At 43.7% G+C, this 27608-nt stretch overlaps 1 protein-coding gene across 1 annotated transcript in view; it reads right to left on the minus strand.

Moving 5' to 3' along the window:
• Positions 1–27608, minus strand: part of ARHGAP15 (Rho GTPase activating protein 15) — a 503050-nt gene that overhangs the window by 401840 nt on the left and 73602 nt on the right. Inside the window, exons 4-5 of the mRNA XM_006266996.4 lie at positions 21034–21095; positions 8361–8448 (exon numbers count right to left, since the gene is read on the minus strand). Of these exons, the coding sequence (XP_006267058.1) occupies positions 8361–8448; positions 21034–21095 (150 nt within the window). The remainder of the gene's footprint in view (positions 1–8360; positions 8449–21033; positions 21096–27608) is intronic.

Raw genomic sequence — 27608 nt, forward strand, 5'->3', positions numbered from 1 at the left:
GGGCTTGGCTCTCAACCTCCAGGCTGCTAACTGCTGACATTCAAGAAAGAACCACAGGGTGAAGCTCTCATAATAGCCAGACATACCTTCCCTGTGTGACAGCTCTAGGACTGGTAGTTATAGAATTGTTTGTCTTGCCTGTATTATTCTTATCTGCTACCACTGTGTGTCAATAAAATTGCCTATTATCAAATGGAGAAGTCGTGGCTAGTCTGAGGGTTTTGGTCTTCCTGGAACAAAGTATCTGGATCACAAATCCAGTACCAGCACATATCACCCTATATGTAGGGGATTTGGTCAAACATCATTGGATCTCCTTAAATAAAATAACAAAATGATTGGTTGAACATGCACATGCTTACATATACTGGTGTGAGGGACACAGCTAAAAAAAATGGATGTGGTAAGAGGAAGACCTTGGGAGTCCATAGTGACAAGAAAAGAAGAATATAAAATATGGACCAATACATGGCTTTGTGGTAGTATCAGGTTCTAAAATAGTCCTTTCAGGGAAACACTGTTGCCTACATTGTTTGAAACATTCAAAACTGGACTGGACAAAACAGTGTAAAATCTATGGGACATTTTTGCATTGGCAAAGAGATGGATTTGGCAACTTATATGTCTCTTCCACCATTAATTTCTATTAATCTATGAAAAGGTATGTGTTAATACAACTAGGGGTCTGCTACATAATTTATGTATAAGCATTCTTTATCACATTGGAATATGGTATTATTTTCTCCTTCAGGTATGTAAAAAGCAGTGAGAAATAGTTGCTATATGCTTCTGTTTCCTTCTCAGATATATGGAGAAGGGACACAGATTAGGAAGCGATATTAGGAAGATGATTACATTTCTGCTTAATATAAATGATTTTAATTAATCCTCATTAGAAATACAGTAGAAGTAATTTGAATTTGGGAAAGGTAGTGCTTTTGCCTCAACTGGGGGATACAATATGCGTAAGTGTGGTGGTTACTGTTGCTAAACTTCATAACCCAAACAAGTACTGGTATAGGTGAAACATCCTATTGAAATCCACAAAAGCAAAGGAATGAAGATTCAAGCAAGAAATTCTTCCCACATCAGAGTTCCCACTGTGATTAGATATCAAGGAGTTCTTTGGAGAGTGGGCACAAGGTAGTCCTTATTTAAATCAATATAAATCCAAGGTTCAGTTTGGCCATGTTGCCGTCTTATATGCTATATTATATGCAACCTGCTTCTAAAATATGTAGGCATAAGTAATAAGTGCCATTACAGAATGAGTTTAGTTTAATGTGAGAGCCCATGTCCTTGCTTTGTGTTCTTCAGTCAGACCAATTATGTTATACCAGTGTTGTTGGTGGGGGTTGTGCTGTAAATTGATACAAGTGTCTGTTACAATGAAATCTGTCTCTGCATGCATATGGATTTCAGAGGCGTTTTCTCTTGGTAAATTACTTTGCAGAGGGACTAAAAACCTGAGGTTAAAATATCCTCTGTGCAATAAACTGTCTTGACAAAAAAAGGGCTAGTCTTTTTTTTTAAATCAAAAGTACAAATCTTTGAAAAAATAATCCTGAGGGCAGTCGGAGAAGAACTAACAATGGAGCAATGATCTAGTTAGATCATGATAGCCATTTAAAATTAAGAGATAAACAGTTTTGTAAATGCTAAAGTTGTATGAAATACGTATATGTGACCAGGAGATAAATATATCATATTTATTATATGCAGTGAAGCTGTAGTATTCCCTTCATATTGTCATTGATATGTTTAAACAAACACAATGCTTATCTTTTAGCCTCTCCATCTCTCTGTGGCTTACACCACCACTTTCTTTAATTATTATGAATAACAAGGCCATATTGTAGAATTAACCTTAATAGAAAAGCAGTGGACCCAGACCATCTCTCATAGAAGTCAACAGGAATTTTGCTACCAATGGCTGCTTATACACATGCTCAGTGGAGGGTGAGAGGTGCATTTTAATTCAAGTGGTCCTCAGGCACCTGCTCTAATTAAAATGCCTTACCATCATGTGTATTAAGCCCCTGTGCATTTAAAAATGGCTGTGGGGTGATTTATCTAGACCTCATTTGACAAGGTTTAGTTAAAGCACCCACAGCCATTTTAAAAGTGTGGGGGCTTACTGCACATGAGGATCTGGTGATGCTGCAGTATTCTAATTAGAACATGGAGCAGATTTGATTAATTGAGTATACTCCAACACATTCTAATTAGAATGCCAACATGCACATGTATAGGCAGCCAATGTGCTAATGGGTCTTACTCCTACAGTTGCAGGAGGGATTCCATTGGAAACAAGGAATGATGGAGTACAATACTGGGCTGTAGATAGCATCAGTCTGTGAATCAAAATATTATTAAAATTATGGTAAATATAATTTAAAATCACCAATAAGTGCTGCTTATTTAATAACAAGAGAGATTATGAGTTCATACTTTCATTATTCTCCCAATGTTGCCTGAATGGCTTTACCATGAGGTATGGTTCCTTTTATAATGATGCATCCGTATTTTAAATTTTCACTTTATATACAGTACTTAATGATTAATAATTAATAAGGAATGAATGGCTTTATAATCTAAAGCTATATTAATCTTTTTGTTAAATCACATCATTTTCTTGCTATAAATAAAATTGCTATGTTATTAAATTCATACTACAATGAATGAACATTGACTTTATTGCGTTATTTAATTAATGGTTGAGTTCTCTCTTTTCTGAAGTAAACAATATTTGAAAAAGTCAGTAAACAAATGATTTTTAATGAAGTCTTTTATATTATTCCTTTTCAGCTATCAAGATTATAGCAGGACAAGTGGTTTGTAAAAAACAAACAAACATTGAACTAGCTTCATCAGATGGAATTAGTTTGCCTGAATTTTATTTAGTTTGAGCAGAAACTTCTCTGAATTCTTTATGACATTATTAGCAGTGATAGCCATCTATTATTTGCCTGAGTTTTGCTTAAAATATTTGATATCACGACAAAAAATAGCAATAAAACATGCTCAGGTTAGCATTCACAGTGCTTCATTATTGAACTTTCAGGCTCATAGTAGGAACAATAGTAGCAGTAGTAAAAATATTGTTTTAGGTAGCTGCCGTAGTCAGAAACCCAGCACATAAAATGTGCTGCCAGGACGAGAATATTTTCAGTTGGGTGAGGTCCATGGGATCAGGGTCACATCAGAAGAAACCTATGCTAAAATGCTCAGCCTTTTCATCATGACCTTGAAGACATCAAACTGGAGGATGTGGCAAAAAGAAAGGGGGAGGATGAGGGCAGGAGGACAAAGCTTACTGTATGTGGTAACTCACTTTAGGTATATGCACGTATTGTTTGCTGTGTTAAGATCACCCTGTTTGTTTTTTTTTAAAGAAGAAAGATAAAGCTATGAAGCAGTGATTATTACCTCATTTATTACAAGCACTGCTGGAGAAGCGAGCTTTCAGAAAAGGTAGTGGCTTAGTATGAGTTTGTGTCTCATAATGTATTTATTTTTCACTAAACATATTTAGCTTTGAGCCAGATTCTTGTTCTCTACCAAAGTCCCCTTCTGCCACTCATTAAACCAGCCCTGAAGGAGCTGATGAAAACTCTTGCAGTGTGAAGAAATTCTGGCTTAATATAAAGCTTTAATCCAGATACTTAGGGCACATTGACTCTGTGGCAAACCCAAGAGCACTACTCAGAAGGATCCTCTGCCCACTCACTGATGCAGCACATGCCAAAGCACCAAGACTAGGCAGCATAGTTAGTTTAGCTCAGTACACAATGAGAGATGGTCTAAGGCTCTCCCTCAAACATGTCCCTTGGCACACATTCAGGGCCATACTTAATCAGCTAACCTGCCTATTCTTCAGGCTTAAGAAGGTAGTGATTGGCATGTGTAGATAAAATGGGGACCTTAAATTGAAGCAGTGGGTTTTAAAAAACTCTGTTTCAATTTAGGGCTTATTAACCCCCCCGTGTTGTGCACACAGCCTGCTCACTTACCTGCCTCTGGCTGTGGGGAGGGGAGGGCAGAGCAGTCCCTGGCTGCGGGAAGTGGGGGGGGCGAGGGGCTGGTGCTTCCCTCTGTGACAGTGGTGCCCCCCTCCCTCCTCCAGGTGGCACCCACCCACAGGCATCCAGCTATCCAACTCGGGCAGTTCTGGGGTACAATGCACCCACGGAGGGAAGCACTGGGCCCCCGTGCAGCTCAGCCAGGCAGGCTCTGTGGCAGGGAGGAAGATCACGCTTGTTGCTTTTCTTGGTTGAAGCCTGCTTTCCCAGGCTGCTGCCAGGCTGCATGCAGGGCTTCCTGCAGAGCTGTGGAGCTGCACAGAGCCCGGTGCTTTACTCCGCAGCTGTAGGGGCAGCAAACTGAAACTCCTTGAATTTTAATTTGTCGCACCTCAAGTCATTTAAGGTGCATTATACCGCTGAATTTCCTACAGCGGCTGGAATTAATGCTCAATACGCTGCTGAGGCGTGCAAACATGACACCATTAAAGTGGTACAAAAGCATTTATCATGCTTTAAAGTATCGTGCACACATGCCTCTCGTTTCATCTACACATGGCCTAGGAGAAAGTGGGCAAGGCCTGTCTCTTGGCAGCATTTTGCCACGGCTTGCCACTGTGGCAGCACAGACATCCCTTACTCATCCGGCAAATCGTACAAGGAGAACACTGTGGAAAGTGAGTAGAAGTTTGGATGAGGGAGGTGAAATTAAAGGAACCCAATGCACTCTAATGCTTCCCAGCTGATAGTTTGGCCTTTCATTTCAGGGCAAATTACAGTGGTTCCAGGTTTACTGTCTTGTATCAGGTCCAGTTCAAAAAGACAGAAAGGGAATATGAATGCTGGTCTCCCACATTCCAGTTGAGTACCTTAGCCACTAAGCTGTAGAGCAGAAGTGGCTAACCAGCAGCAAACATGCCACAAGTGGCAAGGGCAGCCTTTATACGAGCATTATATTTAGGGCACAGATGGAAGAGACAATTTTCACCCAAACTGGCCACAGAAAGCAGCTTAAAGCCATGGCCAAACATAAATGCAGACAGCTTCAAAAATGGCTGATCAGGTGAAAATCTGACCCCTCATTGTATGAGAGGTCAGATAATAACATTTCAGAACATAGCACCTTCTGTAACTTCTGTCTGCACTGCCTCCCAGCCTTGAACTGTTTTTGGAATGGGAGGTGGGGAAAGGGAGAGGAGGGAGTTCGGTTTGTGGGGTTTTCAGCCCCTGCTAGAGGGTGGAGCAGAGATATTGGAGGGGCTCCAATACCCCTGCCCCACCCTCTAGAGCTAACCGGGGAACCCCTAGAATGAGCTTCCTCTGCTCTCTCTCCCCGCTCTGAAACAGGGACAGGTTGGGAGAGAGGAGGGCCATTGCAGCTGGATTCCCCTCCCCACCGGAACCAACAAAGAACTTCTGTTTGTTCCGGGAGATTGCTGTGACTCAGAATGCTTCCTGCAAAGTGTTCTCAGTTACAGCAGGGAGCTGCACTTCTGCCTTCACCCTTAGATCAACCTAGCCAAAATTAAGTTGATCTAAATGGTAGAAAATGCGGGCAATTACGGAGCAACCTATGCTCTAAAATGTGCATGCCCAACCTAAATATAATTCACCTCAGAGAGTTATCCTGATATAAAATGGTTTAACCTGGCTTAACAAATGTGTTCACAGCACAACTCCAGGACAAGGAAAGTGTAGCCACTTGCCACAACCTGGGGCTGTGTTATTTCTAACCTCATGCCCCCTAACATTGGCTGGGCTATTCTTAGCCACTTGACTACTTCTGACCAAGCAAAGCCCCCCTTTCCTTGCCCCCATGAAGTTACCAAGCTTACTCTTCAGATCTGCCAGCTCCCCTTTTCCCAAGTAGTTAATTACTTTGGGCTGCCTGTGCTGTTCCTGCAAGTGCTGTTCTTAGCTTAGGTTTGGGGGATGTACCTAACAGTGCTAACATTTCTTGGCACTTTAAAAGGATCTCAAGGCAATCCAGAGTCCAGTGGCACCCTAGCTGAGAATCACTGACTTAGTTCAGGAATTTACAAGGTGGCCATGCCTACATGTGCACGTAACTGTAGTAGACTAATTAGCTGCAGAGTAAAATGTCACCATCTACACATGTAATGCTGTTAGGCCAAAGTAAATTAATTAACATCACCCTAAGATGGCACTGTCAGGGAGAGTACTATCTTATGGTGGGCTAATTAACTGCAGTTAAACATACATGTACACACTGATGGTGGGTATAAATTGCACCCAGTCATCCCACCCAGCAAGCGGCCAGACTCCCGCCTGTTGCCTAGACACATGGCTGAACACTTTCAGCATCCTCATGTCCCAGCCAATCCCTCTGTTACCTGATGCTACCACCAGAAGCCTGGGACTGAGCAGCCCTGATGTAAATTGCTCCACCCTGGCTCAAGGGTGCACATGTAGAAACTGCTCCAGATTTCATTGCTTCAAATTAATTGCACATGTAGATGCACCCAGCATGTCCTTAGTAAGTGCCTAAGAACAGCAGAGCATCCTCAGTTCCCACTGTGGCCCATAACGTGCAAATTTCAATGAATGGGAACCATGGCTGTTCAGGCTCTCACAGGATCAGATGTTCTGTTTCAGCACTAACGTGTTCAATCAAATTTCCTGTCTGATTGCAACAATCCTGGGATAATTACCAATGATAAGTTTATGTGCCTTTGGTTTCATGTTAAGTGCTCTTCTTCTATTCAAAATTATTGTTAAAAATGTGTTGCTTGGAAAAAGGCTAGCATCCTCTAACTGGTACAGATAACAACTCTGACTTGGACAAAGGCACTTAAGGGGGAAAAGGGTGCTCATTTAGTTCTTGCCCACTATTTTGAGACTACTAACAAGGATATCTATTAATGCCACGTGTGATTATGACCATGTAACAAGGACAGGTACAAGTCTGTGATTACTAAGTCATGAATACATGCTAATAGAATACTTTTTACTAAATTACCTTAATGCAGACAGTAAAGGCAAAATAATTTTCTAGCATGAAAATCAGCTAGCGTGATGCTAGCATGAATAATGAGAATTTCAAAAAAACATTAATTTATGAGTAATTCGCTTGTACAGCTTCAGAAATATAACCTCCTCCAGCCATTTCAGTATAAAAAGCTATCAAAATTTTCATAGAGCCAGCATTACCTTTTATTTATTTTTAACAAACATCACTTTGCATGTGAGGTGAAAGGAGGAAGGAGAAAGGGTTAAGTTAAAGAAGACCGTAATGCAAACAATATTGGTGGCTTAAGAGCATAAAATTTCATCACCTGCCATCTATAAATTAGTTTATTGTGTGTGACTCCTTTCTAGTCACCCATCACTTCAATAAGGTATGGCAGGTTTGATCAAGCCTTGGGAGCCCTTCACAAAAGGGCTCTGTCAAACCTGTCCCTTTTCTGTCCACAGTGTCATATATTTACTGAGTTCTCTTTTTGGAACCCATACCAAGCTTTGTAGCTTTGAACTCCACAGTAACTAGCACTGAAGGGATACATGCCATTATTGCTTGTGCAACATAACTGTCACATCTCTGAAGACTAAGATCAGTGGCCTCTCCTTGGGGCACAATAAAAAGGTACTGTAAATTTCACTTTGTAGTAACTACAGGCTACAGAAATTGCATTAGCTGCATTAGATGGAGTCATAGAAATATTCAGGAAGGTTAGCTGGATATGGTAGGTGTCACATTTATACTAAGATAAAAAATCACTTTGCTAACTTACAGTGTTTTCCTCTTTGGTAACACCCTATATTAAGGTTCCATTTATAAATAGTTTATTATAATTTATTAATGTATAAGCCACTTTATAGCATACTGGATAACAACTTAAATTCATGTTTTAAAGATGCACATACATGGTTTAGTACAATTTACGTCTTATAATATCACTTGCAACAGATTCTCATCGCATCATCTGTTAAGTATTTATTACTAATGCATTTTATAACATACTTTATAATACATTATTTGAGGAAGTAGCTGTGGTTAGTGATCATTTTCATAAATAAGAATAAAGCATTTGTAAGTGGCACCTTAATTTAAAGTGTTACCTTCACATTACTGGGCAGTTACTCACCATTTGTCTCACTTTGCAATTATTCTCAAAATGCACCTCTTAATAAAAGACGTGCTAAGTCCTATTTCTTCCCCCACCCTCTATCTGATTAAAAGTTTATTGAGTCATTTTGTTACAGTTGCTGGCAGATCTCTGGAAGTTTTCAAGCTCTTTTTCTTTGGGTTTTTTTATATGGTGCTAAACTTTTTATTCAATAACATTTCTGAAAAGCATTTAAAGGATAGCTGCTTACCAGACTGACCAATGCTGGCTGTTTCGATTCTTTGTAGAATTCTATTTTCTGAGCAGTCAGAACAATCCAAGAAGTAGACCAGTTTTTCCTTAAAATAAATAGATGAATAAATAAACTAACAATGGAGAAAGTAATCAGAAGCTATCTTTGTTATAAAAAGATGTCAGAGTAAGATAATGTATTACCCATAATATTTACAGACATAAGCATGACAAAACTTTGGGATGCTTCCAGAGATATGCCCTGGATTTGTGTAAGTTTACTGGTCCCCCACTCTGCCAAATGGGTATGCCAGGTTATTAATTTGCCCAGAAATTACAGTGTGCCACAGACACTTCGGTGAAATACTAGAAAACCAAAAAGGGTTTATTACACTGAAAGAAAAAGTGATCAAATGCTTTGACAATTACATACGGGAAAACAAAACGGACAAATTCCTTCCGCTCCTTTCAGACTACCACCTAGCCCTCGTAACCTTTCTACGAAAATCCCCCTCAGTCACCGAGGCACCTGTCACTATGCCAGGGACCCCCAGTCCACCTTGTGTCACTGTCACTATCCAGACCCTTCCATTCCCCCGATTTCCAGGGGAGCCAGAGAGTCCTTTGGAGTGTCTCTGCCTGTGGCTCCATGACATGGGATTCAACCTTTCTTTGATCTCAGAAATGTAAATGTTAGAACTCAGATTCAATATAAGCAAACACACTCTGTTGATATTAATGAACTTGAACCTGTTTCCACTGTTTGAGTTAGTCCAGTAGGTGTGGTAGCCCATTTGCCTTCATTCGCCTTCAAAGTTCACTGTGGCTCTTATTCATAAAAGCACCTAGTCACAAGAACAAACTTTAACCATGTAAAATCACTAGGGCTACTGACATGATAAAATTCACACATGCTTATGAGCTTTACTCCTTTGGGACTATTATGATTAAGCACCTTTCTGGTGATTCATAATTAAGAGAAGTCCAGGACAGGAATAGCAAAGAAATCGTAACTTAAGGCAATAAACAGAGGCCTGTATTAAGGACTGATGTTAAAAGATTCAGATTTTTTTAAATACAAAGGTATTATGAAAACAATTAGAAAACTACAAAAAAGTAATTACATACGAGTCACATAGAAAAACAACTATTAGTTTATATATACTCTATCGTATATAGGGGTTTTCACCTGAATTCAGAAAAATTACTGTTGTCTAGTTAAAAAAACAGTACAAATCCTGAAAACATTTTCAGTTTTCATATACACCATTGTCCAACTCAAAATGTATATCAGAATTAATAATTACTATTCAGTATTAATTATCATCTTGTTTAATATGTTTTAATTATTTTTGTTAAAGGACATAAAAATACTACAAATAAAATCCTGGCCTTATTGATACCAGTAGTAAAACGCCCATCAATTTGAACAAGATCAATACAAAGCAAAGCCAATAGATAAAAGCAGCAGTCCAGGAATTATGCAGAAGATGAAAATTATATACCTAGGGTATCTGGACAACAGTTAGCAAAAGCAAACACACCTGAAGAAAATGCAGATCCATTTGCAAAGACCTGCTAGCAAAAGAAAGAAAAATGAGGGCTAACGATAGGAATTTTGAAAGTACCTAACTAATGTACACACGTAAGTCTCCTTAAAATTCAATGAAACATGTTTTCGTAAATCACTTAGGTGATTTTGATAATCCTATCCAGAGCCTCAGCGGGGGTAAACTATACAGATTTACAGTAGCTGAGAATCACATGCATGCCTGGCAATGAACAGTTCAATCATCTCGACTAGCCATTCTTCACAACATTCTCATGAGGTAAGGATTGTGGCTACCTATAATTATCAGGGTTTGAAATACCCACCACAGCGACTGAGAGGAAGCTAGCCACTGGCAAGTGTTATCTGTAGGCTTTCTTGAGTTATCTTTTACAGAGACAGCTCAGTGATGAATACCATAGGAATTCTCGGCTTGCCTATACACTTTTACATGATGGCACAACTAAATGTGTCACTACCTGCCACGTTCCAACCTGTTTCTGGACTAAGAACCCACTATGCCAAGCACAACATAAACATAAGAGTTTTATCCTTGCTAATCCTTTCTTGAACTTCCTATATGGGATTTCATATCATTCTTTTGCTACAAGCAAGCCAAATTTGGAATATTAATACTCTCTGTGAGTTCTTTGGTGACATTAATTTCCAAGATTTTATTATGATGGTGCAACTTGCAAAAAGCTGTATAAGCTTATCCTTCCCATATATTTTACATTGGATTAGGCAAACCCAGTTTAATTTCTGGATCATTTCTGATGGGTGTAAACTATATCTACATCTAAACACATCTGATAACGCTGGGCCAGGGGAGATGGTTATTTGAGAAAGAAACTGGAACCCCAGCACCTCCTCTTTCACTCTATGCCTGCCCCTTTTTTTGCCTTGGCTAACCGAACAAAATGAAGAGATCAATACGTTTTGATTACAGCCCTCATATTTTAAATTTCGCAGCTGAGGCATCCAAGGTGTAAGAGTTTTGTTTGGTAACCATTCAGTATCAATCTACATGATTCATAATGATGAATGGCAGTGGACTTCAAGCTGAAAGCTGCAGCTAACATTAGTCTAGTAAAGTAGGAAGCAGTCAACATGAAAGAAGTAAAGAAGCAGTTAGCATTAGTTACTCTTGGTCATGGCCTCAAGGAGCCTCACAACTACAGAGATACAGGAGAGTAATGGATACTTTCCTCCTGCAGTCCCACCTAGACTGTTGGCAGGGACTGGGACAAAAATAGAGGAGGGAAAAATGCCTGGCAATTTTATTTAGTATTCAAACAGAGGAGAAAGAAAACAAATGGCTAATCTCTACTCATCCTAATCTCTTTGTAGACAGAAGTTCATAGCAGGCCACCTTCCATCATTCAAGGAAGAGGAAAAAAGAAGGAAGAAGATAAAGTAACCCAGGTTAAAACAGATCAACTTAATATTTAAATATCCCTAATGTAACATGCTAAGATCCCCGGAAGGATTTCTATTCAGTAGCTAACTTTGGTTCACCTATTTACCATTGGTTCACTTATTTACCTCAGAGTTTTTATATTACTTATATCACAAGAAGTCTGTAAGGGATTCAGATGTGGGTATACCTTACCCTCTTATACTAGACTGAATCACACTTGGTTGTGCAGGAAAAGATATGCTTTACTCGTTTAAGGAACATAAAATCTTGTGTTTGACGTTGAGAGTCATTTCAAATATTCATAACGATACTCAACACCTAACAAAGTTCACATGATCTTAAAGACTCAAAATTCAGATTGGGTTCACTTGAAAGTATTCTTCCTACTAATCTGGAACAACTTCAAGGAAATCCACTTATGATTTTACAGTGAAAACATGAAATTCAATTTTGAGCACTTTTGTCACAAATGAGTTGGGTTTTTTTTGGAGAAGCCTTGTTTAGGCCTAGGGAAGATATTTCTACATGGCACTGTGGGCGCAGAGACAAGTGACAATTTTCCCCCAGTCTGGACATAGAAAGCAGCCTATAGCCATGACCAAACAAGTGCATGGCTGCAGACTAAAAAATGGCCAGTTGGGCAGAAATCTGAACCCTCATTGCATGAGGGGTCAGATGAAGACATTTCAAAACATAGAGTCTTATGTCTGTGCTGCTCCCCAGCTTCAAGCTGATTTCAGAATGGGAGAGAGGTCAGTTTGGGTTTTTTTCAGCCCCCGCTGGATGATGGGGCGGGTATATTGGAGCTCCCCCTGAGGTGGGGATGGGGCTCCAATTCACCCACCCCACCTCCAGCAAGCACTGGCTGGGGAACCCATAGGACAAGCTCTTCTGCTACCTCTCCCCACTTCCGTTCTGAAAACAGGGACAGTCTGGGGGGAAGAAGGGCTGTTGGTGGGAGAGACCATCTGCAGGCTCCCACCCAGCAGCTAGATTCCCCTTTCCCTTACAACTAACAGCGAACTTCCAGCATTGGTCTGAGCGATAGTTGTAAGTCAGAACGCTTGCTGCAAAGCATTCTCAGCTGCAGCAGGGAGCTGCATTTCTGTCTGTGCCCTGCATTATGTCTGAATACTGTATTTAAGCATAGGTAGTTACTGTGTTCAAGTGTTCTGGAAGACTTTGGTATTGTACGTTTAGAGCTGCTTGGGAATTTCTGATTAGAATGAAAGAAAAAATGGCACTTTCTACAGGAAAAAAATAATTTGCTGGAAAATTCTGATTTTCCATCAGGTAAATGTATATGACAACACTGCAGCTGTCTACTTGGAAGGGTCTCTATAGTTTCACTTCTGCCTAGCAGATAGTTAAATTTTCAAGAGCCTTCCAGGTGGACTATCAGAAGTTGTGTTCCCTACCCTCTTGCTTTCTGATAGCCTGTTGGCAAGCGGAGGTAAGGGTGGTAGAGGGGATAAAAATCCTAGCTCCAGACTGAATGAGGTACTGCACTAACATGGGTATAGCTGGGTTACTGTTGGAGATGGCAAAGCAGAGGGTGAGGGAAGCACAGAACAAGAGTGCTTAGCTTTTGTGAGCCTGTTTGTACAGGAAAATAGAAAACTGACCAGATCTTTTTGGTGGATGATTAGCAGGAAATATAATTCCTTTACCTGGGAAAAATGTAATATTACTGGGTGCATCTACACATGCACTTTCCTGCAGATTTTACCAATTAGATCCACAATAAAGCATCATAGTCTACACATTTCCCAGTATTAGGACACAGTAAATTAAGTCTACCATAGGATAGTACTGTGGGAAACAGTCCTATCCTACAGTGGAGTAATTTACTCCATCAAAATGCACATTTAGAGGGCAACAGGGGTTGGCTGGTAGGGCTGTGTGAAATTTCATCAAGTGTTTTGTTTCAACGTTGTTTTGACTCTTTTCAAGCTCTGAACAGTGAAATCAAAATGAAATGAAAGGGTTCAAAACAGCCTCAAAATGAAATAAGGGGATTTGAAATGTTTTGAAACTTTCTAAATGTTTCGAGTTTTGAAGCTGGGCTTGCTTGCTGCTAAAGAGAAACTAAGGAGGGGGAGGGGGAAGAGAGGAGAAGGACTTCTCTTATATTGACTGTGAAGCTGGCCAGTGACTGTCCTCCTTCCCGAAGGTCCCTTCCAATCCCAGTGCTCTGAGGTAGGGACAGAAAAACAGCATAAAAAGCGTTGTTTGAACTGAGCTTTCTCTGTGCCTTCAATCTTACAAGTGACACAAATTTTGCTGTAAAAAGTTTGAGGTGCAGTCTCCCAGAAACCCCTGCACCTATCTCCTTGAAACTTGTCGGGCTTTGTGGCTTCAGCAGGGACCATCCTCCCAGCTGTATTCATTCAAATCAGGGAAGAAATGATAAAGTTACAGGCATTTTCATGATTCCCCATTATAGTCTATGGGCGAAATGTCAAGACGCGTCAAAACAGTGAAACACTTTCGACAAAACGAAACATAATAGTGCTTTGAAATGAAATAAAACAAAACGTTGAAATGAAATGCTGTCCCTTTGAAACAGCAAAATGGAAGTCAAAACGAAACAGTGCTGTTTCGCACTGGCCTACTTGATGGGGCACAACGGTGCTCAAGTGAGGGGACTGCCTGCCTCATTCAACCCCCCACCACTACCTGGAGCCCGGAGCTGACCCTGCTGCCAAGCCCAAAGCTGCTCTATCCTGGGTCAAGCTGCTGGAGTCCCAGGCGCATGTACTGGAGTCACACTGCACCTGGGAGCAGCTGACACTGATGCAAACTGCACTGGGGTTTATCACGTCACCTTAATGGCATGTGTAGATGCACCCACTGACCTTTAGTCTGAATGTTGAAATAGCAAAATAAAAATGAAAAATACAAAACTTGTGCTTTACATTTTCTGGTTAGCTCAATGTAGGACCACGCCTTAGACATAATTATAAAAACATTTTCATTAAGATTTCAGAGCTATGGGGCAACAACCAGACTTAGTGAACTTTTAAGTTGTCTTTTTTTAGAGGAGAATGTTGGCTTAATCCTATTTGACATGTTAGTATTGCTGTTCTTACTAAAAATTGTGTAGAAGCAGCAGAAGTCAAGGAGAGTATTAGTCAAGAAGACCATACACAACATCAGAAGGTGAACTTTCCCTTATTATATCCGCTATACGTTTCCTCTTTAGTCCACAAGAATTTCATAAAACTAGTGACATTAAAATCAAAACTTCATTGTTTCTACTTGTTTATCTTTAATCTTTAGTTCAGAAAAGCAGTCATTTTTATTACATGAAATCTAATAAAGGATTTTGTTTTTAAGGGATTTAAAATGAGGTAAGAAAAAAGCTTTGGAGATGTAAATTATCTCTACAAGTGGACCTTCTTTTATACACAATTTTAGTGGACATACATAGAGGGTTAATATTTTCAAGCCCTTTGGGCAGTATTTTTACCCTTTGCCAGATGGATATCTTTAGCTTTCAAAAAGTCACTTCCAATCAACAAACTGGAAGGGCTGGCTACATGAAGGGAGAAGGTAGTTAAAGTATATTTAGAGAAGGTAAATCATCTTTGTCTGCACTTGACCCAAAAAAAGAAACAGATGTCCCTGACTATCAGCCTGCAGAAAGATACAAAATGTACACACCAAAACATTATGCAATATATTTGGTATTGCATAAAATCATCTTTTTGAATCAACAGAATTACTGTACTATATTAAAGGGAAAATATCGGCACAGTCCAGAAAGATGAAGTGTGACATCTGCATATTGTAAAAAGAAAGCAATATACCCCATTCATCAGATACAGCAGTTACTGTATTTGCATTCTATCAAATGGACACCTGATGGCAGCACATTATAAGACCAATGCTATTCACAATTTCTTTATCTCTTAAAAATGTTATTTTAAAATATAAATAGACAGTGCCACATGTATAAATGTATTAATAACATTCTGACTTTTCTGTGTGTAGCCATATAGTTAGGGGGGAACATTTTAGACATGCTTTTCTGTTGCAGCCTCTATACATTATTAACTAAGTTAAAGCCCACTTTCCACCCATAAATATCCATTGTTTTAATAATGCTAAAGCTGTGATAGAAAATCACAGAATCAAATTAATTCCCTTTCGATCAATTCTCCAACACTTTGTTGTACTTGGCTCATCAAAGTATGAAACCTTGAGGCTTACTCAGCTCATCACTAATACTGGATAACAACAGTTGCAAGAAATTGATGAATCCTTCCAACAAAAGCTTGTCAAAAGACTTATGCCTTTTCCACTCACATTAGGATCTGGCCGCAGACAGCTATGTGTGTACCAGCTCCAGACTAAACTACTGCACCTCTGTCTCTGATTCTGAAGGTATACATGACACAAAAAGCTCCAGAGTGTGACTATAACAGCCCCAGCAGCTACTAAGATACTATCAGCTTCACAACTGAAAGTACATTGCTGTTCTTAGCTTCAAAAGACATGCTCCATATGTTCCCAGTTTGCTTCTGGTGTTAATATAAGTTTCTGGTGTTAATATTTAAGACCATCTATAGATTTGGGTCTAGCCATAATAAAGAGCAACTCTTCATTCTCATCCAGCACACTATGCCTAGATCCGGTCCAATGTGACTGGAAATGAGAGCAGAATTGGGCCCTCAAATTTTGCGTTAATTTCTTGCATATATCCTTTCTGGCATTAATGTTGCTAACATTATGGCACCTTGAATCAGGGCACTACTGCTCCAGTATGGTGACAATATTCACACATGTGCAGTGCTTCACTGGCAATCACACTACTTCTAGCTCAGGAGCCTGTTCAGATAAGTAGTAGTGTGGCCACCTTTGTATAGATGATTTAGTGTAGTTACCTTCTTTCAGTTCATTTGGGCTTCTAAAGAGAAGTGGTACTTAGTATTGTGAATGAGCCAGAGAGCTCTGTCTCTCAAAGAAGGTTATGGGTAGGCATACCCTGGTTACATCTCTTCCAGTTTAGAAAATAATGGTGTGCCAGAAGTTACCATGGCCTCTTTTACTACAGTGTTGCCTGGCACCATGATAAAATAGCAGATATTTTCCTAAAATAGAAATTTTAAAATGAGAGAAAATCCCTGTTTCAAAATGCATGCAGACAGAAAGGGTACATGCCATAATAAAGAGCAACTCAATTCACTGCACTCAATCTATGGTCATGTGGCTTGACGCTGGGAGCAGCTCATGCACATTTGCCAGTGCTGGGAGCCATGCCGAGACCCCAGTGTAAGTAACTCGGGGTGAGGAGAAGCACAGGCAGAATCCAGAAGGGGCTAATAGATCCATGGTGGGGTTTGCTGGGCCCAAGGGGTCCAACGGTGGCATTGCCCATCTCACGATGGGGTGGCTGGGGAGCTAAAAATAGTCCAGTCTGGTGTCGATGGGCTGGGGGGGACCACAGCCCTAGGGCTGCACTCAAAAAGTGTGCAGACATTCACCAGATAGAGCTAACCTGTTACCTCAGGTGAACTAATTTAAATTGAGCCCACTCCTACTTACATCGATCTAAATGTAACATCTACACATACCCCAAAACTGCTTTTCTCAAACTGGGAGTGTCCCAGGCAAACCTGGTTTTTGGTAGGTAGCTATATTGTAAAATAAAAGACTCAGAGATGGTGAGGGGCCATAAACAGGAACTTTAGTGTCTATACAGTTGAATTTATTTGTTGATTTCACATGCATTTTATAACTTGCATCACTAAAATCAATATTGTATTTAATATTTAGGTATTTCTTGAAGTAGAATACAATAATGTATTACAGCATCTGGTCAGTTATCATGAATAAGGTAGAATGAACCATGTCATTGCAGCTTCCATACTGACATCCAGAGAGGTAGGTTAACACTAGACACATCTACATGTGCATTTGCTGTGGCACCAGTTTACTCACAAGTAAATTGTTCACAAGTAAATGGTGCCAGGAAAGCATCTATACATGCAGGGAAGTGGGAGAAGATTTGCTGCCCATATGCTCCTGCTTCCCAGGGCCCTGCAATGGGTCCCTGCTGCCACTGTGGGGGGTGCTCCAGGCTCTGTCTGCAGCTGCCAGCCCTCTTCAAAAGCCCATCCCATTCGCTGTCCTATGGCCTACCACTTCCCTAGCCAGGAGCAGTGTACCCAGCACAGGGACAGCAAGCAGCAGTGCTCTGCTCACCACCTCTGTCTCCCTGTTCCATGGCTATCCCTAGCAGTGATGACCAGCACCCTGGGTGCCTGCTGGCTGCTGTAGTGGACGTGCTAGCCCACTGTGCTGACCGCTGCCTGGACCACGTCCATCTCACTCCTCCCAGCTCCCCCACATGCAGCGACCATCCTCCAAGCCACTGCACGCTGTCCCAGAGCCGCTGCCATGCACCTGTCACCTTGACTCCATCCACTTGGCTGGACCCCAACAGGGGTGCTGACAACAGGCTTTAGAATGCCACCACTGGGGCTGCCATCACCCTCCTGGGCCTCCAGCCCCACTGCCTCTGGGCCCACTGGGCTAGCCAGGACTGGTGGTGGCACATCGTCCAAATACCTGGGATGATGAGCAGTGGCTGAAGGCCTTCTGCATGATCTAGGCTACCTTCCGGGACCTCCTGGAGCAGCTTTGGTCTCATCTGGAATGGCATCACACTGGCATGTGGCTGCCCCTCCCTGCAGACACCCAGCTGGCCCTCATCCTGCTGAAGCTGGCCATGCCCATCAGCCTCAGTACATTGGCCACCTGTTTGGTGTGTGCAAGGCCACTGTGGAGGCCATTCTGGAGGTGTGTGGCACTCTCTAGGATGTGCTGGGGACACTGCTCCATATGCATGACCCCCTGGTGGTGGTGGCGGGGTTCTGTGCCCTGACATTCCCCCAGTGCATTGGAGCCCTTGACAGAACCCACATCCACATTGCCTGCCCACCCCACAGAGACCACCCCTACTACAGTCAAAGTGGCTTTCACTCTGTGGTACTCCAGGCCATCATGGACCACCGCAGGGCTTTTATACATGTGAGCACTGACTGCGTGGGCAGCATTCACGATGCTCACATGTTATGGAACTCCAGCCTCCTGGGCCTGGTAAAGAGTGGGCGCTTCATGCTGGGGTTGCCAGACCTGCAGCTGAATGCCACGCCTGTCCTGCCACTGCTTATCAGGGATCCCACCTGCCTGCTCCTCCCCTGGTTCATGCAGCCCTACATCAGCCACCTGGACCCCTGCTAGGCCTACTTCAACCACTTCTAGGGCCACTGGCACATCCTTACCGCCCATGTTGAGTTCACCAAGGACAACTTCCCCCGGGTCATTGTTGCACTATGCTGCATAACATCAGGGAGGCCTGGGGGAGCTCTTCCATGAGGTCTGAATGGAGGAGGCATGGTAAATGGAAGACACCTGGCAGCAGGAGTACCATCTGCAACAGCAGCAGTGACTTCCCCCACCAAGGCGCCAGGAGAGCCATGCACCTGCCAGCAGGAGGCCAGGGCACTGGGTGTGGGAGGTGCTAGTTGATCACCTCCTCCAGTACTGCCCACTCTAATCCACCTGCACTGCCACCCATGGACCCCTCACCCTCCCTGCCCACCCCCAGCACCACACTCAGTGCAGATACATCTCACAAGAACAAGCTTTTATTCCCTTTACATCAAACAGACCCTCCCCCTCAACAAACAGAACCCCTCCACCATCCACCCCACCCATCAACAATAAAACACCTTCTTCCCCATGAAAATTTTGTTCAATAGCCTTTGTGTGCTATCCTGGAGTGGGGGGCTGTGGGGTGGGAAAACTGGGGGGCAGAGCCCGGGGACAGGCAGCTAGCACCACAGCCTCTGGTCAATCCCCTGTGAATGCACATGCCATGGTGAGTGCAGTTGCCAGGGGGCTCACCTAGGGACAATGGCAGCTGGTGCAGTCCCGGTGTGGAGGGCGCCCTGTTCAGCAGCAAGTGTCCAGGGTCAGCAGGGCTGGTGTGCAGTCCTGGAGTAGCTTCAGGCAGCTCCAGCTCTGCACCCATATGCAGCCGGGGCAAGCAGCAGGACTGGCGGTGCTGGACCTGTGGTGGGGTCCAGGCCAGGAGCTTCTGGCTGCTGGAGGTGGCACAAAACCTCTTCCCAGGCCCAGGTGGAGACCTGCTGCTGCATGGCAGGTGGCTGCCAGAGGGCAGGCAGGGTTAGGGCAGGGGCTCGGGCAGGCTGCCCAAGCTGCTATAGACAGCACGGCTGCAGCCTGGTTCCCTAGGTGCAAGTATGTCTGTCAGTTGCCAAATAAAGGGCACAGTGTTGCAGGCACTCCCCAAATGATGATTGTGGTAGGTGGAAACCCACTGTGCCTGGAAGGCCTTGATCTTTATGCGACACTGCCACGCTGACTGGTCATGCCCACACTCCCGCATATGTGCTGACAGCCCTCATAGATGTGGGTGTTGGAGCGCCCACACCGCTCAAACTGGTGCTGCACCTCTACTTTGCTCTACAGCGCCATGAGGTTGCCAGTCTCCTCCTAAGACCAGCTGGGGCCCTGGGTGGTGGCCACAGGTCTGGACAGGGCTGCGGACAAGGAGAATGCCATTGTGGGTCCCGCACCAGCTCTCTGGGCCCCTGTGCAGCTGTTTCTGTGCTGCTGGGCCTGGACAGCTGCCTTCAGCACCCAGTGCAGAGGCTTGGCATGGGATTGGCAGCTGCGTGGCAGAAGCAATGCCCTGCAGCACTTGTGAGCTCAGGGTAGGCTACTGGGGTTGGGCTTCAGGCAAGTGCAGCTGGGCCTGGGGGCTGGCAGGCCTGGCTGGAGCCTGCAGCATCCTGCAGACTTAGAGAAACATGGGTCTGGCAGCTGTGCAGTTCCAGGCAGCAGCACCAGGATGCGGGCAGGCTAGGGCAGCTGACCTGCAGCCTGCTCAGTGGAACCCAGGGGCCTGGAGTGGCCTCAGGCTCCCTGCTCGTGTGCCCCAGGGCTCTGAGTGCCTGTAGGCTTTTAAAGGCCTGAGGAAGGGTCTATAATAGAGGCAACCCAGCCCTAGGGCAGGAGAGGCTCCCAGCCCAGAGTCCAGGACAGCCCCCCCAGTCACAGGGCAAACTTGCTCTTGGGTCATGTCTACATGTGTGTTGCTGTGCAGTAACTAATCGCACATAAATTTGATACCTGTATTTGCAAGTATCAAATTAACTCATGATTAGCAGTTTTTACTGCAGTAAGCATGCACATGTGTAGATGTGTGCACAGTAAACTATTATCTTCAAAATAAACAGGACTAAATAATCTCTCATAGTTTTTGATATCCTAGTTGGGTGCCTGCAGGGTAGTAGCAATGACATTGGGCCCTACATCATACTCCTAAAGTCCGCTCTTGTTGTGCCTAAGTCTTGTGAGGTGGAAAGTTGCATTATCAGTTTTCCTAAAGCCTAAGCACTGAACCTAATTTGTGTGCAATGGAGCTGAATTCAATCTATTTTCATTTTAATGACCCAGGGTTACGACATACAATGTGACCTGATAGTTCATGCCATTTGCATTCTAGGACCCTCAACTGCAGTAAGCTAAAGCAGAATATTAAAGCTGAGAGAGCACATGGGCAGAATAGTGCACCTGTATGTTGCATTTGGATAAACATTAGCTTGTAAACATAGTCAAACCCTTTTGAATGAGGACTGAACTTTATGACCTTTTGAGGGATTCTTTAAAATGTACACACAATACCTTAATTTTTTGCCACCATCTGCAATTTTAGCTTTTAGAAGATATCCTTCTTTTTCCACTACCTGCAAGAAAGAATATGTGTATATATATATATTACCTGGATCATTTACTAACATGATTTAAATAGTACATGCTACAAGAGTCTACATTTAGAAATATTTAATGTAAAGCATTTTATCAGTAATTCTTTTTTTAGCTTTTTATGGTGTCTATAATAGCCAGAATTTTTCTTTGCAAAAAATTTGCAAGCCACCTCTAATATCAATCAACAGTGTGATCGTAACTGGGAAGAAAAGATATGTATATTAAGTTTGTTGAGGTAATGAAATGCAGATAAATTAGTGTGTCTTGTTGTAAGTTTTAAAACAGTTAACCTTATTTTATTTGTTACTAATCCTTCTTAAATTACATTCAACTTCTAAAAGAATTGCATAATTTATCATCTAGAACAGTGGGAGCCAACCTTTTTGACAGGCATACCACAAAATAGACCCACAACCTTCTGGATTGCCACTCTAATCCACTTCCTCAGCCCAATCTGCTGCTCTGCTTTCTGCTTCCTATACTGTGCCACATCAACACATCTTTCTGCTCCCTGCCCCATCTCCTGCTCTGCTTTCTGTTTCCTGCCCTATCTGCTGCTGTGCTGTCTGACCCTTCCTTGACCTCCCTGCATGCCACATACATACCATAAGTACCTTATCACTTACGGTGCTTGTGCTACAGGTTGGCCACCCCGAGCTAGATTACCAATCACTGATTTGAGTGTGCTAGCACTTATACATAGGATCCTACCGAAATTGCCAATTGCATGGATTTAATGGAAATTGAGAAAATGGGCGATCTCCATGAAATCCACAGATGGAAAAAAAAGGTAACTAAAAATCAAATTCTGGCTCCCTAGTGGCTGCAGCTTGCTGGAGGGAAAGAGGTGAGAGGGGCTGATGGCATGAAGGGCTGTCCCAGCCCTTCACCACAGCTTGGCTGAGAGAGCTTCCTGTCATGCAGACCAGGCCCTCTCCACCAATTAGCAGCAAGGGGTGGGGCAGCATGATGGACATCAGCATGATGGACTCTCAGCCATCAGTGGTGAGGGGCAATGGTATAAAACAGACAGCCCTTTCCACCCATCAATGACAGGGGGTGGGGCCATTGGGGCTACTCAGCCAATCAGAGGCATGCAGGGGGACCGCCAGGATAAGTCCTCAAAAATGGCGGCTGATCCTGCAATCCGCCAGTGAAATTGGATGGCCGCATCCTCAAGTTGAGTAGACCCCTACTTAAATGCTAACAAAAAGTTAAGTGCATGAATGCCATGCCTTCAAGGAATATCTATGCACAAGGATCCTCAATGCACAAACTAAGTCTATTCCATCTCGGAGGAAAGGCAGCAAGAGGGCACAGCAGCCCCCCTGGCTCTCCAGGGACCTAGCAGACCTCCTGAGGCTAAAAAGAAAGGCCTACAAAGGATGGAGGATGGGAGTCACCTCCAAGGAGGATTATTCTGCGCTGGTCCAGTCCTGTAGGGAGCTGACCAGGAAAGCCAAGGCTGCAACTGAACTCCAGCTAGCTTTGAGCATCAAGGACAATAAAAAGTCCTTTTTCAGATATGTGGGGAGCCGGAGGAAAAGCAGGGGCAACGTTGAACCCCTGCTGAACCAGATGGGGCAACTGATAACTGACACCCAGGAAAAAGCCAACCTATTAAATAGGTACTTTGCGTCGGTCTTTCATCAGCCCCATGGGACGCCTGTGCCTGCTACAGGGCCAGGAAGTCCGGGTGAGGGTGATCCCCTGCCCTCCATTAATGCTGACTTTGTGAAGGAACATCTTGAGAAGCTGGATACCTTCAAGTCAGCCGGCCCTGACAATCTTCACCCCAGGGTACTCAAGGAGCTGGCGAGCATCATAGCCCAGCCTCTAGCGCGGATCTTTGAAAACTCTTGGCGCTCTGGTGTAGTGCCCGAAGACTGGAAGAAGGCCAATGTGGTGCCTATCTTCAAGAAAGGGAGGAAAATGGATCCGGCTAACTATAGGCCCATCAGCCTGACTTCTATCCCAGGGAAGATCTTAGAAAAGTTTATTAAGGAGGCCATCCTTAATGGACTGGCCGATGCCAACATCTTAAGGGATAGCCAGCACGGGTTTGTTGCGGGTAGGTCTTGCTTGACCAATCTCATTTCCTTCTATGACCAGGTGACCTATCACCTGGACAAGGGAGATGAGATTGATGTCATATATCTTGACTTCAAAAAAGCCTTCGATCTGGTGTCCCATGATCGTCTCTTGGAGAAACCGGCCAATTGTCGCCTTGGGTCCTCCACGATCCACTGGCTGGAAAATTGGCTCCGGGGTCGGACCCAGAGGGTAGTAATTGATAGAAGTCACTCATCATGGTGTCCTGTGACCAGTGGGGTCCCCCAGGGCTCTGTCCTTGGACCCATACTGTTCAACATCTTCATTAATGATGTGGACACTGGAGTCAGAAGCGGACTGGCCAAGTTTGCAGATGACACCAAACTTTGGGGCAAAGCATCCACGCCAGAAGACAGGCGGGTGATCCAGGCTGACCTGGACAGGCTCAGCAAGTGGGCGGATGAAAATCTGATGGCGTTCAACGCCAATAAATGCAAGGTTCTCCACCTTGGGAAAAAAAACCCGCAGCATCCTTATAGGCTCGGCAGTGCTATTTTGGCTAGCACTATGGAAGAAAGAGACTTGGGGGTCATCATTGACCACAAGATGAACATGAGCCTGCAATGCAATGCTGCGGCTAGTAAAGCGACCAAAACGCTGGCTTGCATCCATAAATGCTTCTCAAGCAAATCCCGGGACATCATTCTCCCCCTGTACTCGGCCTTAGTGAGGCCGCAGCTGGAGTACTGCATCCAGTTTTGGGCTCCACAATTCAAAAAGGATGTGGAGAAGCTTGAGAGAGTCCAGAGAAGAGCCACGCGCATGATCAGAGGTCAGGGAAGCAGACCCTACGATGACAGGCTGAGAGCCCTGGGGCTCTTTAGCCTGGAAAAGCGCAGGCTCAGGGGTGATCTGATGGCCACCTACAAGTTTATCAGGGGTGACCACCAGTATCTGGGGGAACGTTTGTTCACCAGAGTGCCCCAAGGGATGACGAGGTCGAATGGTCACAAACTGCTACAAAATCGTTTCAGGCTAGACATAAGGAAGAATTTCTTTACTGTCCGAGCCCCCAAGGTCTGGAACAGCCTGCCATCGGAGGTTGTTCAAGCGCCTTCATTGAACACCTTCAAGATGAAACTGGATGCTTATCTTGCTGGGATCCTATGACCCCAGCTGACTTCCTGCCCTTTGGGCGGGGGGCTGGACTCGATGATCTTCCGAGGTTCCTTCCAGCCCTAATGTCTATGAAATCTATGAAATATGAAATCTATGAAATCTAATGCAGGTGCAGCAAGAAAAGTGTCATGCTTCCAAGGTGCCACTTTTCCCTCTGGGTCACTACTAAATCAAGGCACTGGGAGGCATAATCCTTTTAGTGGTCCTGTCTTTCAGATAATATATAATACCAAGGCTCTCATCTTCTCTCACCTTTTATAGTCCTTAAAAAGTCACACTTCAGTGGGACTTGCATATGTTCTTGTGCAGCCAGAATTATCCCTTAAATTTTATACAGGAACTAACATGCACCAGGGATACAAAACATAATCAAAACGAGAAGGTTGCATGTCTACTAAACATGTGTTAGAATTACAAAGGGAAAATCGTGTTTTGAGTATTTTTCATAATTGGCCCAGAATCTCTGGCATGGCCAACCTCCTCAGAGCATAGGCAGAAGCGATTTCAAACTACCTATGTAGATCTCTAATCCAGATGCTATTTTGCGCAAGCCATTTTCCCCTGTGTAAGAGAAAACTAATAGTTGCTCCTGTTTATTTGGTTATTTGCTGGATTTATATCCTGCCTTTCCCAACAAAGCTCAGGGCAGCTTACATTAAAAAATAAAAATAAAATATGAAATCAAATAGAATAGAATATGAAACAAAAGCCTATAAAGAGTATCCAGGCCTAGCCTGGATGGCTAGATGCCTATCAAATAGGAAGGTCTTACAGAAGATATCCAGACTCCAATGCTGGCAGGCCTCAAGGAGCACGGATTCCAAAAGTGAGGAGCATTCAAGAACAACTTACTACAGGTAGCTCCTGGTTGATCATAAAGATCACAGTAAGGTATATGAGAACATGGGCAACTGGTGCCACCCGAGTCAGGGGTAGGGGGGGGGCATGTGCCCCCCCCCCCCCAGTGGCCAGTCAGCAATGGGAGGAACCCAATCTCACTGACCAGGGGGAGTCCCCCCCCGCAGCCAATCATGCCAACCAGGAAGTGCTGGTGGTGCTCCCAGAAGTGTCAGGGGTACTCCCAAAAGTGCCAGCGGTGCTTCACCTGGCGCCCCCACTTCCTGGCCAGTGCTTGCAGGGGGGGTACCGGCGCTCCTGCCTGCCCCCCAACCTGTCACCTAAGTGGGGAGTGCTGCCTGTCAGGGGGTGCACCAGTAGCATCCCCTACACATCGCCACTGTATGAGAGAAGACTAGACTACAACAGAAGGGGCAACATTTTAGCAGATGATTGTCATAGCCAGGGAGCCTCTCAGGCTTGATTTTTTTCTTTGAACACCTACCAACATACCCATATTCTTCATGGCAAAGAAGTTCCTTGCTTAAGAGGTCTCATGTTAAATTAATGGCACTACTAGATCACTCTTATGCTGGAGAGATTCTCACTAGTAACAACAGCTTTATAGCCAGATGATGCTGGTGATTCAAAATCTTCCCTGCTGTTTTCATGTATATAAAGGAGCATTCTATTTTTGCTCTCAGTTAAACCATTTTGCTTTGTAATCCCATCAGATTTTGTTACCTAGGGGTGGATCAAATTGGATCTGTATGTGCAGAACAGCACTGGCTGCATCCAGATGAGCATGGCCGTTCGGTATGTGGTACCACAAACACATCTATGGTGCCACATACCACACAATTAGATGTTCTCTGTGCTGCAAGGGCACATTGCCTGTGTGTGCGCTGCTTCACTTTTTTTTTTTCTGTGGGCTTTTTGATTCCTCGGGCATCCAGGGGTAAAAAAAAAAACACAAGGAAAAAAAAGGAGAGCAGCACACGCGCAGGTAGTACACAACGCTCAAACGTGGAGCCAGGCCACCCAGAGCCATGCACCAGCTGCCAGCCAGGCTCCACGTGGCAGAATCACCACTGCTGAAGCCCTGGAAGGCCTCCAGGACTCCAGGTAAGGCTGCTGGGTCCAGCCCAGTGCTGCCCCAGCCTCCCCTACCCCAACTGGGGTAACTTGCCGCGTGCTAAAGCACACATGGCACAGGTGTTCCCCAGGGACAAGTAGTGGTGGTGCAGTGTGTGCCGCTGCTAGTTGTCCCCGGGGAACCAAATGTCCACATTTATCTGGACATGGCCACTGAGGGCATGTCCCGACAACTGAGCACATGCAAGGGCATGCATTTCTTGCAGAACAAATAGCAGGGGCACATATTTGTGTGTGGCTCTGGCTGGCCAGGCTCCATTCCTGGCAGTGCATGCTGCTGCTGTGTGCGCCGTGCCACTTCTTAAAGTGGCGGTATTTTTTTGACACCAGGATCTCCCAGGAGCAAGAAAATCCTGCTGTGCTGCAAGTTGGCAGTGCAGCACACAGGTGCATGTACACGGCATGTGGTTTACCTCAAATGGGTTATAACTTTACTAATATTGAAAATAAAGAGACATTTAAGAACACAGAAATTGTTGTAGAAAGGCACATCACTGCCCCATCTACTGAGGAGTGGTAGAACAGTTTCAGATAAAATAAGAACTAACCCATTTCTCCTCCTACTTTTCGAATCAGACTTATAACAAACCTTGGGACAGTTTTTCCTCCTGACTCACCCTTATTTTTTTGGCTTTGTGTTTCTGGTTTTTGGCCAGCGCCAGGGGTGCCAAATGCCATATGAGAAAGGTTATTTTCCCAATATTTTCATCCATCTGGAAGCAGAAGTCAGGAGGAGCTTTGGCTAACCATTCAAGCTGTTGATTGCTTCTCTGAACCAGACCCAAATTCTGATCCTTTTGAGGTTTACCCATACCTACATCTTGATTATTTCTGTTTGAATAAGGTAACAAAGGCAAACCTGTATTTCAACACCAACCTGAAATCTGGGAGGTTTAAGAACCTGATCCATTTTCACATTAGAATGTTGTTTTTCAGATCAATCTATAACAATCCTGAACTAGAATATAAAGTTATTATAACACCAAAGTCTGAAGGATCTAGAGAATTAGGTACAAATTTAGCAGTTCAGAGTCTTCTCTTGTTTTAACTTAGATGTCCTGTTCTGAACTAGTATTACCCTCTCATGGTTGATGTTGGCATTAGAAATCCTTCTTACTTCTATACATGGTAGTTGCTTTTATATTATTCTTAATGATTAAATACCGTGACTGCCTTTCATAATGTTACAGTGTTCATGTTAATCACTGAATAATGGTATTTCAGTATTATTAAGTCTCCCTAATTAGTATAGGGAGTACCGAGGTAAT

The sequence above is a fragment of the Alligator mississippiensis genome, chromosome 4 (assembly GCF_030867095.1).
Source record: "Alligator mississippiensis isolate rAllMis1 chromosome 4, rAllMis1, whole genome shotgun sequence".
Taxonomy (NCBI): domain Eukaryota; kingdom Metazoa; phylum Chordata; order Crocodylia; family Alligatoridae; genus Alligator; species Alligator mississippiensis.